Source organism: Lithobates pipiens, unplaced genomic scaffold (assembly GCF_037356315.1).
Source record: "Lithobates pipiens isolate NorthernLeopardFrog02 unplaced genomic scaffold, aLitPip1_a1.2 Scaffold_16, whole genome shotgun sequence".
Lineage (NCBI taxonomy): Eukaryota > Metazoa > Chordata > Amphibia > Anura > Ranidae > Lithobates > Lithobates pipiens.
The window spans coordinates 476,650,710-476,667,227 of NW_027507748.1; the positions used below are offsets into that span (position 1 = coordinate 476,650,710).

The 16,518-nt window shown below is 41.1% G+C and overlaps 1 protein-coding gene across 1 annotated transcript in view; it reads right to left on the reverse strand.

The window, feature by feature from the left end:
- UBAC2 (UBA domain containing 2) overlaps window positions 1-16,518 on the reverse strand; it is a 348,299-nt gene that overhangs the window by 144,492 nt on the left and 187,289 nt on the right. The window contains exons 7-8 of the mRNA XM_077482972.1: window positions 4,470-4,593; window positions 2,498-2,545 (exon numbers count right to left, since the gene is read on the reverse strand). Of these exons, the coding sequence (XP_077339098.1) occupies window positions 2,498-2,545; window positions 4,470-4,593 (172 nt within the window). The remainder of the gene's footprint in view (window positions 1-2,497; window positions 2,546-4,469; window positions 4,594-16,518) is intronic.

Consider the following 16,518-nt stretch of genomic DNA (forward strand, 5'->3'; position numbering starts at 1 on the left):
TCACATGGTACAGGCTGGGCAAAACATAGCCTATCTGCACCATGTAATTAGCTCTGGCCAATCACAGCTAATCACAACAAAACAAACTGAATTAATCTTTTTTTTTCAGGAAAATGCTTGCATATAGCAATGAAATTCAAAGCAATTCAAGCAATAAAAAAATTAAACAAATAAAAATACTGATGCACTTCCCCAGAGTATTACAATGTTACTAAGGTAACATTATATTGCTCTGGTCAGTGTGTTAAAAAAAAAAAAGTGATTTTTTTTCCTGTCCTGTTACCAGTCAGTGTCCCTAATCACCACTACACCAGTTATATGATGACGCTGCACTACACTGGCGACAGTATGTAAAACAAAACAAAAAAAATATGTTTTAATTTCTTAATTTTTCCAAAAACTTATGACTAAAAATAACAACTTCAAAAAACTTGCCATGCCTCTTACTAAATACCCTGCACTGTCTACTTTCCAAAAAGGGGTCATTTGGAGGATATCTGTACTGTCCTGACATTTTTGGGCCTCAAGAAATGAGATAGGCTGTTAGTACATCAGGCTTGATCAATTTTCAGATATATACCATAGTTTGTGGACTCTAACTTTCCTACAGACTAAATAATATACACAGATTTGGATTATTTGCATTTAAGAAATGTAGCAGAATACATTTTGGCCTAAATTGAAGAAGAAAGATCATTTATTTGCAACATTTTATAACAGAAACAAAGAAAAATTTGTTTTTGTTTTTTCAAAATGTTCAGTCTTTTTTTTATTTATTTAGCAAAAAAAAACTGCAGTGGTGATTAAATACCACCAAAAGAAATATCTATTTGCGTGAACAAAATGATACAATTTTGTTTGGGTAGTGTTGCATGACCGTGCAAATGTCATTCAAAGCGCTGGAAGCTGAAAATTGGCCTGGGCAGGAAGTGGGAAAAAGTGCCTGTTATTGAAGTGGTTAATTGCTATTTTAACCTGTGCATCACCTTGTGTGTCTGTACCAAGGCCAAACATTCCAGGGCATGTAAACTTTTGATCAGGGCTATTTGGGTGATTTCTGTTATAAGGAGCCAAAACAACTACGTGATAATAATTGGCTTCATATGATAACTATCCTTAAATAAAAAGGTAGTTTGGCACGATTAGTCATATTTTCAAGATCAATGCCAAAATTTCACCATTGCTGCTAGGGTATGCAAACTTTTGAGCACAACTGTACTAAGTAAGTTATATCACCTCCTCGCCATCTGATTTAAAACTGTAATGCATTACTGTGCTACAATCGTGAGCAGTGCATTCGGTTGAGGCGTGGCTCCACTGAACTCAAAAAGCGAGTTTAATGGCAGTTACCACCTGTCAAAGTTTGCACCCAGAGTTAAAAGTGCTGTAGTGCAAAGTATTTCAGCTGCAGCATGTGTACAGCCCTACTGGGCTGTATTGTAATGACTGGAGTGGGCAGCCAAGGAGGAGGTAAAACTGTTTCTGCCATCTGGTTTTACCAACAACCCCATGCCCATCTAAAAGTGCCCAACAAATCTTTGAGAGAGGGACAGCTGCAGTGCTTAGCATAAGTACACCCCAACAGATTTATCAGAAAAACTTTACTTTTCTTTCAGAATCAACATTTTCTATGGGACAATATACTACAAAATACTCTCACAAATGTGGGCCATTAATTGCAACCAAGATGTGTTAATTTTCACACACAAAAGAGTATTTTTCCTTATTCACAACCATCTTGCAAAAATGAAGACACCCCAACGAAAGTCTCTATAAAACTCAGTTTTGTCAAAACATTGAAAATTGTTCTTTTGTTCATTGAGATAATTGTACTTTTCTAAAGGGGTGTACTCATTTATGCTGAGCACTTTCCTAAATGTATTTATTTTTTAATACAAAGTCTGAATTTTATTAGCATTTCTAAAGGGCAGAAATGTATTCTTACTATAAGAAATAGAACTACTAAAAAACTTTGGCTGCTTCATAGATTTTTCCATCCGTGCTTATCCAAATGTTTGATAATATAAAAGAGAGATAGAAAACCAAACATGTCTGATAGAAAACTATATTAAAGGCCTGCATCGGCAAGACCATGGTGGTCGACAAGGCTACTGTGTTGCTATATTCAGTGATAGTAAAGTTCTCTAAACACATTTTGCTGGATGTATAAAATTGGATCCTTCGTAATACTGGATCAACAGTTGCTTCTAGTTTGAAATAGTCACCAATATAAACTATACTAAATATAAGCATGATTTGTTTAAAAATATTTCCTAACATACGACCATATCATTTGTTTAAAAATATTTCCTAACATATGACCATGTATGTACCATGTAAAGTATTTCAAATTTTGGTGTTTCAATGAAGTACATACACCCAGATTATTTTACACTTAAATCAGCAATAATGAAATATTTGATGTTTGGAAGGCATGTAAATGGCCAGTGAAAAAAAAGAGTTTTCTAGCACAGTGTAAAAAATGTTGTATACTCACCAGCCCACTTACTGCAACCACCAGCATGTACGGGTTTGAGGTCAAAAGCTGAACAAAAATGAAACAAGTGTAAAAAAAAAAAAAAAAAAGGTTTTAGATTTCTAGAAAATATAAGCAATTTTAGTTCTTTTTAGAAAGAGGATGTCACTAAAATGTCAACATTTTTCAGATACAGAAGGTCATCAGCATAGACTTATTTAAATTAAGTTCTTACAAAGATTTAAAATTCTGTGTTTATGTTTATACAACATAAGTATTTCATAAAAGTTAAAAAAGCAGAACCGGAATTTCCGCTCCTAAAATGTAACAATTATATCAGTATCAATGCCTTCTTCATACAGAAAGAGTTTACACATTGTTGCTGCCTTAACAATCCCAAACCCCTCAACAAAAGAACAATGCACTTGTTTTTTGCGCTTATAGCCAATAAAGCACCCAGATTTTTGTAGTAGTGAGAGTATAGCTTGTATAACAGTTGCAATTTGCTATCCCCTCAAAATAACTCAACACACAGCCATTACTGTCTAAACCACAAGCACCGAGTACACCCCTAAGTGAAAATGTCCAAATTGGGTCCAGTTAGCTATTTTCCTCCCCAGTGTCATGTGACTCGTTATTGTTACAAGGTGTCAGGTGTGAATGGGGAGCAGGTGTGTTACAATTGGTGTTATCGCTCTCACTCTATCATACTGGTCACTGAAAGTTCAACATGGCACCTCATGGCAAAGTACTATCCGAGATCTGAAAAAAAGAAAAAAAAAATGGCTATAAGAATATTGCCAAGATTCTGAAACTGAGCTGCAGCATGGTGGCCAAGACCATACAGCGGTTCAACAGGACAGGTTTCACTCAGAACAGGCCTCGCCATGGTCGACCAAGTTGAGTGCACGTGATCAGCATCATATCCAGAGGCTGTCTTTGGGAAATAGAAGTATGAGTGCTGCCAGCATTGCTGCAGAGGTTGAAGGGGTGGTGGGGTCAGCCTGTCAGTGCTCAGACCATACGCCGCACACTGCATCAAATTGGATTGCATGGCTGTCGTTGCAGGAGGAAGCCTCTTCTAAAGGTGATGCACAAGAAAGTTTCTGAAGAAAAGCAAACTAAGGACAGGGCTTACTGGAACCATATCCTGTGGTCTGATGAGACCAAGATAAACTTATTTGGTTCAGATGGTGTGAAGCCTGTGTCTGTGGTCTGTACCGCCCATTGGAGGTGATGTCCTCCTCCACCTCCTCCTCTCCTCCTTGCCCCCACTAAGTCCCCTCCTGAAGCTGTTCATCCCTTCCCACCTCTCATCCTACATGCATCTGTGGCTCGGCTCCTGTCTTCCACCTCTGCTATACATAGTTTGCTAGAATACAGGCTGCATTTTTTGAATCGCAGAGCTGACTTCCTGAAAATCACATCAGACATATCTCAAACAGTAAGAAATTTCATAAACGTGGTAACTGTTCAGTGTTTTGTGTGTGGGGTGTACTAATGGGGGATTTTTTGAAAGTAGGTGCAGAAATGGTCTGGAGGGCGAGATTTGGCCTGCTGGCCTTGTGTTTGACACAAATAGTATAAGTGAATCCCAAATTTATATAGCTCCAGATTCTCTCCAAGAGACAGTAGTAAGGGGTCAAACACCTCCTCCCATCAGTCGTTTGCTTTCCTCTAACCAGTCCGGTTTTTCTCTTTCCCCTACCTATGAGCAGTTCACAAAGAATGTTAGATAGTTTAGCCATAAGTTGCTCATCCAAACAGCCTAGCCCAACATACCTAAAATTAGACTAAGGTGATCCACAGTACACCAAGTCAGGACCCCCTTATGGCCCACAAAGACAACACTGCACTTAAAATGCATGTGTTTTTGAGAATTTTTCATACTATGGGTGCTTTTCTTTATCGGTTTACAAATATTCACTAAGCTACCTCTAAAACACACCCATAAAAGATGTTCTGTATAGCTAGAAAAATACATAAAATGTACCTGTAATCCCACGATGTACACTAATGTTTTGTTCGTGATTGGAAACCACCCAAATATGTGGGCCAAGGATACTCGTGGCATGGAACAATAAAATGGAACAAAAAGAGCAAACACGGGAGCTAAACTGTGGAAAAGAAAAGAACATAAATATTACTCTACATTTGAATTTCTATAAAAACAGGGAAAAAAAAAATCTAAGCATATACAGAATAGACAAACTTGGAAACATATGGGACCAAACAAATCTTCCAACTTGTCATAAAATAACACCTGTTGAACATATCAGGTTGTATCACACATTGAATATATGCTATTTTAGTATTAAATCATACTTTCTTTTTATTAATATTTTGAGTGCAAGGGTGTAACTACAGCCACAGCGGACCATGCTACTTCTATGGGGCCCGGAAGAACAGGAGGCCCAGAGCCTATCTGCAACAGCCATGAAAACAAATAGTATTTTCTAACTATAGGAAGTGCCTTCAAGACTAAAGTCGGAGCGTACAAAATAACTCACTTCTGCATAGAAACCCATCAACTTATAACCTCAGCTTAAGCTTTGGCAATAAAACCTGGAAGCCGATTGGTTTCTTTGAAGTAAGCCTGATTTTCCGCTCTCCAGCTTTAGTAAATAAACCACAAAATGGCCCCTTAAGGGCCAGTTCACACCAGAATCGCACCAGAACTGGGACCCCATTTCTGTGCATTCCCCTGCTGTGCAATTTGGCAGCCCATTCATCTGAAAGGGCTGTATATTGCACCAGAACACACAAAGCAGTGCAGGCACTCCTTTTGAGAAACACACTGCAGCAATCGCATGGTACTGTGGTACTATTCGGTCTGGTGACTGCAAACAACCATACATATGGTTCTATAAATGACTGGACTGTTGTATGTACTTGCATTGTGTTACATGTATATATAATTATTATATTTTGTATCAACTTTATAGACGTTCGTATTTTATGGAAGCTTTTCAGCCCTCTCCCTTTTTCCCGAAAGAAGACCCTTTCTTCACATGTCGAAACGCGTTGGATTTTATCTGTCTAGTTGGCAGTTGGTTTGGGCCTCTTCCATCCTCTTTTATATGCTGTAACTCTATGAGGGTTATTTACTAAAAGAAAATCCACTATGCAAAGTGCACGTGGAAGTAAAGTCACTGTAGATCCGGGGGGACATGCAAGGAAAATAAAAAACTGTATTTTAGCTAGCACATGATTTAATGATAAAATCAGCATAAAATTAATTTCAGATCTACCCCTTAGATTTAGAGTAAGTGCACTTGCAGTGCAAGTTAGATTTGCCTTTTGTAAATAACTCTCTATGTGTATTTCAATGTCATGATGTGTTTTATGATATGATGTTAAATTAATAAAAATTGGATAGTGTTTATGGTCCTTCAAAGTCCCGTCTTTTGAGGAACTTTTCTTTTACCTGTAAATGGACTGTGTGGCTACCATTAAAAATGTATTGGCACCCACAGAAGATCGCAAAGGTAGTGCAAGAAACATGCCTTTCTCACACCGCACTCTGGTGTGAACCAACCATAACCATTTTGTCTCAGGGCCAAATACTCATAGATTTAGTACGATCAACTGTTAGCTCTTGTTTTTGTTTTGTTTTTTCATTTTAGGATTATTGAATCAGATTTGTTTTGCTTCATATATTCATGTAACATACTGTCACATTGTTTCATGATTTTTAATCACATTTTGTTCTCGTTTTAAACAGACCTTTTATCACAATGCAAGGTAGATCAAACAGCAAACATCAGCTGGAAATAGAACACACATCTTGCATCCCAATGAACCTGCGACACCATATATAAGCTAGTTCAACTAGGTTAGGCTCTGCTTTAGAGCTGCATGATTAATCGTTATCGCAATTTTTCCCCTTTGCAATATAGACAAAGCATTTTCCCAATTCTTTCTATGCAGAGAATTCTCTGCTAAAGCTCACAGCTGTCAAAAAACCCCCCAAAAGGACAGGCAGTCTGCCAAGTATCACAACATTCCTCAGTCGCGGAACTATAAACATTGTAACGTTTTGTCCTTCAGAGCAAAGGGATGAACTTTAGTGTGTACATGAGGGATGTTGGTTTCAAGTTAAAACCATTATTTTTTTATAGAAAATTACTTGGAACACCCAAACATTATATATAGATTTTTTTTTAGCAGGGATCCTAGAGAATAAAATGGTGGTTGTTCCAATATTTTATATCAAACTGTATTTGCACAGTGGTCTTTTAAATGCAGTTTTTTGGGGGAAAATAATATCAAACAGTTGACTCCCTAGTGATAAGGACTTGCAATGACATTTCTCAAGAAAACTTGAGGTTTACAAATTATCTAATTATACAATCTTCTTCTAAAGTTTCACAGTAGTTCAAAGTTTAATTCTTCTAGATACCATCATTTCTATTTCCGCTGGCAAGTATACAATGTCAAGCAATTGTATGGGACCTATGAAGAAGTTATGCATTAAGTTAAAAGGTAAAATACAAAAAAATGGAATATACGTTTGTGAAAGTTTGAGCCAATTATCAGGACTCCGTAACATCCCCTTTGACAAAAATCTAAATATTTCCTGTAGCTAGCCCACATTTGACATTTTCTTGTTGTAGCATGTTTTCCCACTCTGCTTTGGTAAAGACTTGTTTTTAGAAAATAGAGGTAGGTGGTCTTCTAAGCATTCAAGCTACAAGATATACTCACGTATATGCCACAAAAAGTTATATATGCATGTGTAAACATTTCAGCCACCAGTCAGTATTCAGCAACACCCCTTTAGCAAAAATCAAGTCAAAAAAAAAAAAAAATTGTAGGTAGCCTACAGCCGTTAGGACTTGTAGCTTCACTTTTAATTAACCACTGGCTTACTGAGAACTTTTTAGCCCTTCCTGCCTAGACCAATATTCAGCTTTAAGTGCTGTGGCACTCTGAATGACAATTGCGCAGTCATGCAATGCTGTACTCAAATGTTTATCATGTTTTTTGATAGAGCTTTTTTGGGGTGGAATTTATTTACCACTGGGTTTTTTATTTTTTGCTAAATGAAAAAAAAAAAAAGAAAAAAGAAAGACAGAAAATTTTGAAAAAAAGAAACAAAAAATAAAAAACCTTGGTTTCTGCTATGAAATTCTGTAAGTAATTTTTCTCCTTCACTGATGAGGTGGCACTGATGGGGATTGATGAAGAGGCACTGGTGAGGCTGCACCGATAAGATGGCACCGATAGGCAGCACTGATGAGCATTAATATGCTGCGCTGATGGAAACCAATTAGCACTGATGGGGCTGCACTGATGATCAGTGCCCTGATTATTAGTGTAAATGTCTGCTGATACAGGAAAGCCAGTTATTAGCTTTCCTTTCCTCACACAGTGACAGTGCCGAGTAAAGGAAATGCCAATAACCGGCATTTGTTTACATGGGATCAGCTGTCATTGGACACAGCTGATCACATGGTAAAGAGCCAATGTCATTAGTTACCTACAAGTGGCTGCTTCTAGTAAAAAGCTTCCCTACAATTCCTCCTTCTGCCCTCTCTGATATTCATATAACCCATATTACTACTCTTGCAAAATGCATCATATTACGTGATTGAGCGGTGGTGAGCCTATCATTCACTCTGGAGTATCTCTGGCAAAGCACCACCTTGTCCTTCTGTAAAATGTGTAAACAACAATTCCATACAAGAAAAGAACCCTTCAGGACATTAGCGAGGGCAGCCAAAGGAAAGGTTTCTTAAAGCTTAACAGAGACATGGATGCCTGTCCACCCATAGTGGGGGTACATTTAACACAGAGGGTGAGAGGACACCATAGCCCCCCCACAGGCAGAACATAGCCCGTAAGGAATCAGATCCCAAGGGTTCGAAAGTGGTGGAACTAGCCACCTACAGGTTCTAGTCATGCCCACAATGAGAGAACCTAGCTAGTTTCAGAGAAGTCCTGCCCTTCTAACAGAAGCAAATGAAAGGATTGCCTCCCAGCAGGCTCACCACACACCCTGAACAGAGCCACATGCATCCAGAAATGCAAGAAGATGCTGCATCCCCTCCATTTGCTGAGAAAGGCCTCCAACAGTGCTAGGATTTCTTTGGGAGTGACGTCACACCAAGGTAAAATGCCATCAGGTTTTCAGCCCCAAAACGCATGGCTGCAGAGTCCTTGCTGTGTGCAGGAGACTGCTTGACGCAGCACAAACCATGTAGATGCCAACAAGAATAAAGCATCTACAGCACTTAGGCTGCGTTTCCACTATTGTGACTTTGATGCAACTGAGTGCAGCTTTGACCGAACTTTACAGTCTCTGGATCAAAGTTGCATCAAAAGTCGCATCAAAGTAACAAGGCAGGGGTGTCCACTGTCTCTCCTGCTCTTTGCCATCGAGCCCCTGGCAGCCCTGCTCAGGGCCAACTCACAGATTAATGGATTAAGTACGATGATTTACACAAAAAGACCATGTTGTATGCAGACGAAATGATGCTTTTTCTGGGGGACACCAATGCCTCTTTAAAGGCTGTGATGGACATAATTACCGGTTTTGGACATTACTCTGGCCTGACCATAAACTGGTCTAAATCAGCTTTAATGCTGCTGGATGAAGATCGGGAGGTGGACCTGCCAGGCACCTCCCCTATCCCAATAGCAACCTCATTTAAGTACTTAGAGATACAGATATTGCCTAGGCTTGCGGATTACTGCTCAATCAATGTATATCCTCTATTATCATGTTTCCGGGACAAAATTAACACTTGGAATAACCTTAAAATTTTTAATCGGCGGGCAAGGCAAACCTTGAAACAAATTATATTAATGCCCAGCTGCTATACTTTCTGCACAACTCTCCTATAGTGATCCATCTAAAAGTATTCAGAGTGGTTAATACCCTTTTTAGACGCTTAATGTGGGGAACCCGTTCCCCCAGGATTAAGATGGAACAGCTACAATACCCAAAGAACAGCGGAAGGCTGGCACTGCCCAACCCTTGGCTGCACTACCTGGCAGCCCAGTTGCAGCATCTGTCTGGCTTCATGGTCCATGATCTGGGGGCTCGTCAGCACGGTTGCTACTGGGCACCGGATCGGAATCTGTTCCGATGGGCCTGGAGGTGCAGGTGTTCCACAAATCCAACAGACACCTACTCTTTCCCCAATTTAAAAAATATGGAACAAGGGCAAACAGATGCAGGGAGTGCAGGGATTCACTGAATACAGCCCAATCTGGAATAACCTCTCCTATGTTGAACTGGCTAAGCTGCGTCTGAGACCTAGGTGGAGAGCCTTTGGGGTGTCTCTTATCTCACAAATTCAGTAATGGTAAGCTAAAGTCCTTCCCTGAACTACAAAGTCAATTTAATCTACCTCCTTCCATGTTTTACTCATACCTTCAGCTCAGGCATGCAGTGGGCACACAGGGAGATACATCTACCCCTATATTCCACCTATTGCAGTCTAGTCCTGAAACTAAGGGTATTATATCACAATATTACCAGATGTTGCACACCCCATTAAGGCAGTATCCATGTGGGAAAGGGACCTAGGACCACTTTAGGGAGACCAGTGGGAAAAAGCATTGCAAACAATAACTATCTGCTCTTTAAATGTATCACAAAAAGTATTGCAATTGTACATTGTACTCACAATACATTACACCCTGCAAAAGCTCCACAAGATGGGCAGGCTGGCGGACCGCTTGTGTGGCAGGTGAAGGCAGCACAGTAGGGACCTTATCCATCTCCTCTGGCGAAGCCCAAAGCTGCATTGTTACTGTAGTCAGGTACTTGGGACACTCAATCGGTTGTTCCAATTTGCTGTACCTCTAAGCCCCATTCACTGAATACTATGAGTTCTAAAAAAGGTGGTTCCAGAGGAGATGGTGCGGACCTCATTCTCCAGGGTGCCGTTCCAGGCCTGAAAGCTTATTTTGATGGGCTGGAAATTGACCTCACCACCCACTGTCACCTCAAGGATAGTACAGATGGGAAACACCTTGGCAGGGAAAAATATATCTATCAACACAGAGGGAGCCCGGGTAGATTTGAATGTATTTGGTCGCCATGGTTGTATACACCAGGATTGAGCCCCAGGGGATTAATGTCCAGGCTTCTCCAATGTCCTACAGGATAAATATGCCACGTATGTGACACAATGCAACGGTTGTATTCATTTTATGAACAAGATGCGATGGTATGAGACCTTGGTTAGTGTGTATAATACTTTTGCTGGAAATTTGACAACAATGGTATGTAAATGTAGAATTTTACAATTGCAATGTATGTACATTGGAAGCTGTTTACATTTGTTTAATAAAAACGTTTCTGATAAAAAAAAAAAAAAAAAAAGTTGCATCAAAAGTAGTGCAGGAACCTTTTCAAAGTGGCTGCATTTTTAACCACTTTCAGACCGGACCAATTTGCTGGTCAAAGACCAGACCACTTTTTGCGATTCGGCACTGCGTCGCTTTAACTGACAATTGCGCGGTCGTGCGACGTGGCTCCCAAACAAAATTAACGTCCTTTTTTTCCCACAAATAGAGCTTTCTTTTGGTGGTATTTGATCACCCCTGCGGTTTTTATTTTTTGTGCTATAAACAAAAATAGAGCGATAATTTTGAAAAAAACGCATTATTTTTTACTTTTTGTAATAATAAATATCCCCAAAAATATATAAAAAAACATTTTTTTCCCTCAGTTTAGGCCGATACGTATTCTTCTACATATTTTTGGTAAAAAAAAATCGCAATAAGCGATTATTGATTGGTTTGCGCAAAAGTTATAGCGTTTACAAAATAGGGATAGTTTTATAGCATTTTTATTAATAATTTTTTATTATTTTTTTTTTTACTAGTAATGGCGGCGATCTGCGATTTTTATTGTGACTGCGACATTGTGGGGTACCCATCGGACATTTTTGACACATTTTTGGGACCATTGTCATTTATACAGTAATCACTGCTATATAAATGCAGTGATTCCTGTGTAAATGACACTGGCAGTGAAAGGGTTAACCAGTGGGTGGCAGTGTAGGGGTTAAGTGTTCCTAGGGGTGTGTTACTAACTGTGGGGGGGTTGGGCTTTCATTTAGTGTACACTGATCTCTGCTCCAATCACATGGAGCAGAGATCAGCGTCACTAGTTGCTAGGCAGAATGGAAAAATGTTGTTTATACAGCATTTCCTCCATTCGGCCGCTCCGTGAGACGATCGCGGGGATGCCCGCGGCGATCGAGTCCACGGCTCCCGCGACCGGACTCACGGGGGTCCCGACCAGCGCGGGAGCGCGCCGATGGCACGGCGGCAACGAATATTGGACGTACATGTACGCCAATATGCCTGCCCGTGCCATTCTGTCGACGTACATCGTCGTGCGCTGGTCGGGAAGTGGTTAAGTTGCATAGATGGAAATGGGTGCCATTGAAATAAATGGGCAGTAACTTACCATGCGACTTTATGTGTTTAAAGTCACATGACACATCGCACTAGTGGAAACAGAGCTTAATACTGTAGAGAGGGAGAGGAAGGTAAAGGGAAAAACTGGGTACCCACTGAGCACCAGCTCTTATTCATCTCTTTATCTTTAACCACTTGCCGACCGATTCACGCCGATATACATTGGCAGAATGGCTCTCCTGTGCAAACTGATGTACCTATACATCAGGGCGTAAAAGCACGTTAACGGGCACGCTTGCCGCGTGAGAGTGCCTGCAGGTCCCGCGGACTCTATGTTCATCAGCGACCTACGATCACGGCCAGGAGAGGCAGAGCGGGCAACTGCATATGTAAACAAGGGATTTCCCGTTCTGCCTAGTGACACGACAGGGATCTACTGCTCCCAGTGATCGGAAGCAGTGATCTCTGTCATGTTTCCGTAAGCCCATCCCCCTACAGTTAGAACACATTGAGGGAACACACTTAACCCCTTGATCGCCCCCTGGTGTTAACCCCTTCCTTGCCAGTGTCAATAATGTCACTGGTCCCCAAAATGTGTAATTTGGGGACAGATTTGTTGACCGCATTGTCGCAGTCCCGCTAAAAATTACAGATCACCACCATTACCAATAATAAAAAAAATAAAAGTCCCTAAATCTATCCCCAAAATAGAAGTGATAACTTTTGCGCAAACCCATCAATATATGCCTATTGCGATTTTTTTTTTTTAACAAAAATATGTAGACGAATACATATTGGCCTAAACTGATGAATGATTTTTTTTTTTTGGATATGTATTACAGCAGAAAGTAAAAAAAAAGCTTGCTTTTTTTCAAAATTGTTGCTCGTTTTTTGTGTATAGCCCAAAAAATTAAAACCGCAGAGGTGATCAAATACCACCAAAAGAAAGCTATTTGTGGGAAACAAATGTAGCACTGGCTCCTGACGAGCAGGCACTATGTTTTTTTCTAAAGTTAATTTTCCTGAAACCACAGTTGGGTTTTGGGGCTAATTGTCTAAATTTCTGGTTTCAGTGCCAGTCCAGCTGGGTTGCATTGGGTTCTCCTTGACCACAGGTGTCGCTGTCACCACCGGCAAGAGTGAGAACACAGTTTAGCTGGGTGTATTGAATGCCACTGTTCTCTCTGAACCAGCCCAGTGGTGTTCTCCTGCTGTGCATTCTGGGAGGTGGTATTTAACCACTTTCAGACCGGACCAATTTGCTGGTCAAAGACCAGACCACTTTTTGCGATTCGGCACTGCGTCGCTTTAACTGACAATTGCGCGGTCGTGCGACGTGGCTCCCAAACAAAATTGACGTCCTTTTTTTCCCACAAATAGAGCTTTCTTTTGGTGGTATTTGATCACCCCTGCGGTTTTTATTTGCGCTATAAACAAAAATAGAGCGACAATTTTGAAAAAAACGCATTATTTTTTACTTTTTGTTATAATAAATATCCCCCAAAAATATATAAAAAAACATTTTTTTCCCTCAATTTAGGCCGATACGTATTCTTCTACATATTTTTGGTAAAAAAAAATCGCAATAAGCGATTATTGATTGGTTTGCGCAAAAGTTATAGCGTTTACAAAATAGGGATAGTTTTATAGCATTTTTATTAATAATTTTTTATTATTTTTTTTTTTACTAGTAATGGCGGCGATCTGCGATTTTTATTGTGACTGCGACATTGTCGGGGACCCATCGGACATTTTTGGGACCATTGTCATTTATACAGTAATCACTGCTATATAAATGCAGTGATTCCTGTGTAAATGACACTGGCAGTGAAAGGGTTAACCTGTGGGTGGCAGTGTAGGGGTTAAGTGTTCCTAGGGGTGTGTTACTAACTGTGGGGGGGTTGGGCTTTCATTTAGTGTACACTGATCTCTGCTCCAATCACATGGAGCAGAGATCAGCGTCACTAGTTGCTAGGCAGAATGGGAAAATGTTGTTTATACAGCATTTCCTCCATTCGGCCGCTCCGTGAGACGATCGAGTCCGCGGGTCCCGCGACCGGACTCACGGGGGCCCCGACCAGCGCGGGAGCGCGCCGCCGGCGGCGCGCTCCCGATGGCACGGCGGCAACGAATATTGGACGTACATGTACGCCAATATGCCTGCCCGTGCCATTCTGTCGACGTACATCGTCGTGCGCTGGTCGGGAAGTGGTTAAGGTACCGACATTAGGTGCTTCGGAGTTCTAGAGATAATTTTCTGTCTGTTCGGTTCTGGTGGTCCTCCTGACCCAGCCCCATGGCCCTCCTGGCCTGGGGTGCGGAACCATGCATTTCGAGTCTCATGGCCCGAAGCAACGCAACTGCAGGAACAGGCCGAGTGGATTTTGGGGCCTATTGATCCAAGGGTGGTCTGGTGCCCTCTCATCTGAAGGGAAAGGCCCAGCAACTGAGGAACCCCAGGGGAGGACTCTTCAGGAGAAGGCCATGCGCAAAGCTGGCTTCTCTGAAGGAGCCTGGAGGCTTAGTTGAAGGACGCAACCTGGATCTACACTCATACAGTATCGCCGAATCAGCTGAGACACACTAGTACCGTATGATAGCTTTTTACATTTGTCTACACCCTCAGTAACGCACATGTCTGTGGCAGAGACTTTGTCAAACATCCTACGCTCAAGTGTACATCACAGGTCTGTGGCAGAGACTTTACGGAACACCCTACCAGCTGCTAGGCCTAGTGAGAGGAGGTCTATCCGGGTGAAACGGTTGCTAATCTCTGGATTTATTATAAGGATTTCCTTTATTTTTTGCAGTCTAAAGTACCTGAACTTACTCCTAACCCTCTACCCCTCTATTTGAAAGACTCCGTTTCAAATAAATAACCCAAAAGAAGATTCAGTGTCAGTTTCCACATTTCTTTGGGCCTCGTACCACAGGAATCCCTATACGGAGAAGCAGATAAGAAGGTAATGGTAAGTCCAATAAAACCAGCGGCTCCTTTGGGGGTTAGTGCTACACAAAGGATGTGAAATTTGTTTGGGTACAGCATCACACAACCATGTAATTGTCAGTTAAAGCGACGCAGTGCGGTATTGCAAAAAATGCTCTGGTCATTAAGGGGGTAAAACAACAAAAAAATTACATATGCCACCTCCTGGATCGCTGCCTGTTATTTACCCTTTCATTGCACACCAATGGTATATCTTTCGCTATACTTCCAGCTCTCCCACAGGAGACCCACAACTCTTCTGCACAGCAACCTTCCACTGTTTCTTCACTGTTATGTAGTAGCTAGACCAGCCCTTGTTCGTATCCTTGTACCCCCTGCTCTCTTTACTATACTTTTTACCCACATAGTGTAAACTGAGCCCCCATCACAGATTTAGAAGCTATAGTATATTGTTCTGTGATGCTCTTTCATCTTCACCAAAAAATGCTCAGAAAATAACCTTCCAAACCTAAATAAATGACATTGGATTTCATTTCGCCCCTTCTTGACAAGTAGAAGCTTTTTCAGGAAAAAGAAATGGAATACTACATATTCACAAATGTGATTACATAGTATTTTTATATTTACCACTTTGGGCCCAATTTGGACATTTACACTTAGGGGTGGGGGTTTTGTTTCCAGCAGTTTAGACATTAATGGCCGTGTTGAGTTATTTTGAGGGGACAGCAAATTTGCACTGTTATCCATGCTGTACACTCACTACTTTACATTGTAACAAAGTGTAATTTCTTCAGTGTTGTCACATGAAAACATATAAAATAATATTTACAAAAATGTGAGGGGTGTACTCACTTTTACGAGATACTGTACATTTAGGGCTTTCATTTTTGTTTTTGAGGCCAAAAAACACTGGGACAGTACAAATACCCCCCAAAATTATCCCTTTTTAGAAAGTAGAGAGATATATACAGGTCATCTGGCCCCGTATAGGAGGACCAGTGGTACCCCCTTATCGGCAGACCTGCACATGTGCATTACCTATACCAGTAGGCTCCTCTCTGAATGCAGGTTTGGGGCTTTTTTTATGCTGCTTTAAAATACTACTAAATACTTCTAAACACTGGCTGAAATAGTCCTGCATTCAGAGGCATAAAAAAAAAAAAATTGGAAAATGTCTCCAAAAGCAGTTTTTTTTCTGCCCATGGGCACGAGGCCTTAGACTACATTCATACATGCATGGATTTATGGTACCCTGCAAATTTCCATGATAAGAATCTGTGGATGCCTGTGGCTGGAATAACAGGTGTGTCCAAAAAGATGTGCAATGACAGGCTGACAGTGACCGCAACTATCTGTGAATGTTGGCAAAGCCAGTGATTATTTTCAGTGATCATGGCTGGATGCACACACTGTGCATCCAACCAGAACCCGCTGTCCCCAACTACAGGTAATCGATGGCTGTGCGAACCTCTGTACCTTCCGATTGAGTCAAGAAGCCAGGAGATCCACATCTGGCGTGCCCCACCTTAGGCAAAAGGAGCCAAAATACATCCGAATGTAGCGACCATTCCCCTTGGTCTAGCATCTGATGACTTAGGTAGTCCGCTTGCCAGTTTTCTATGGCCGACAGAGCCAGCACCCACTGCTCTGCCCACCGCAGGATGTAAATGACCTCCAATGCTGCAGCTGAGCTCCTTGTTCCTCCTTGATG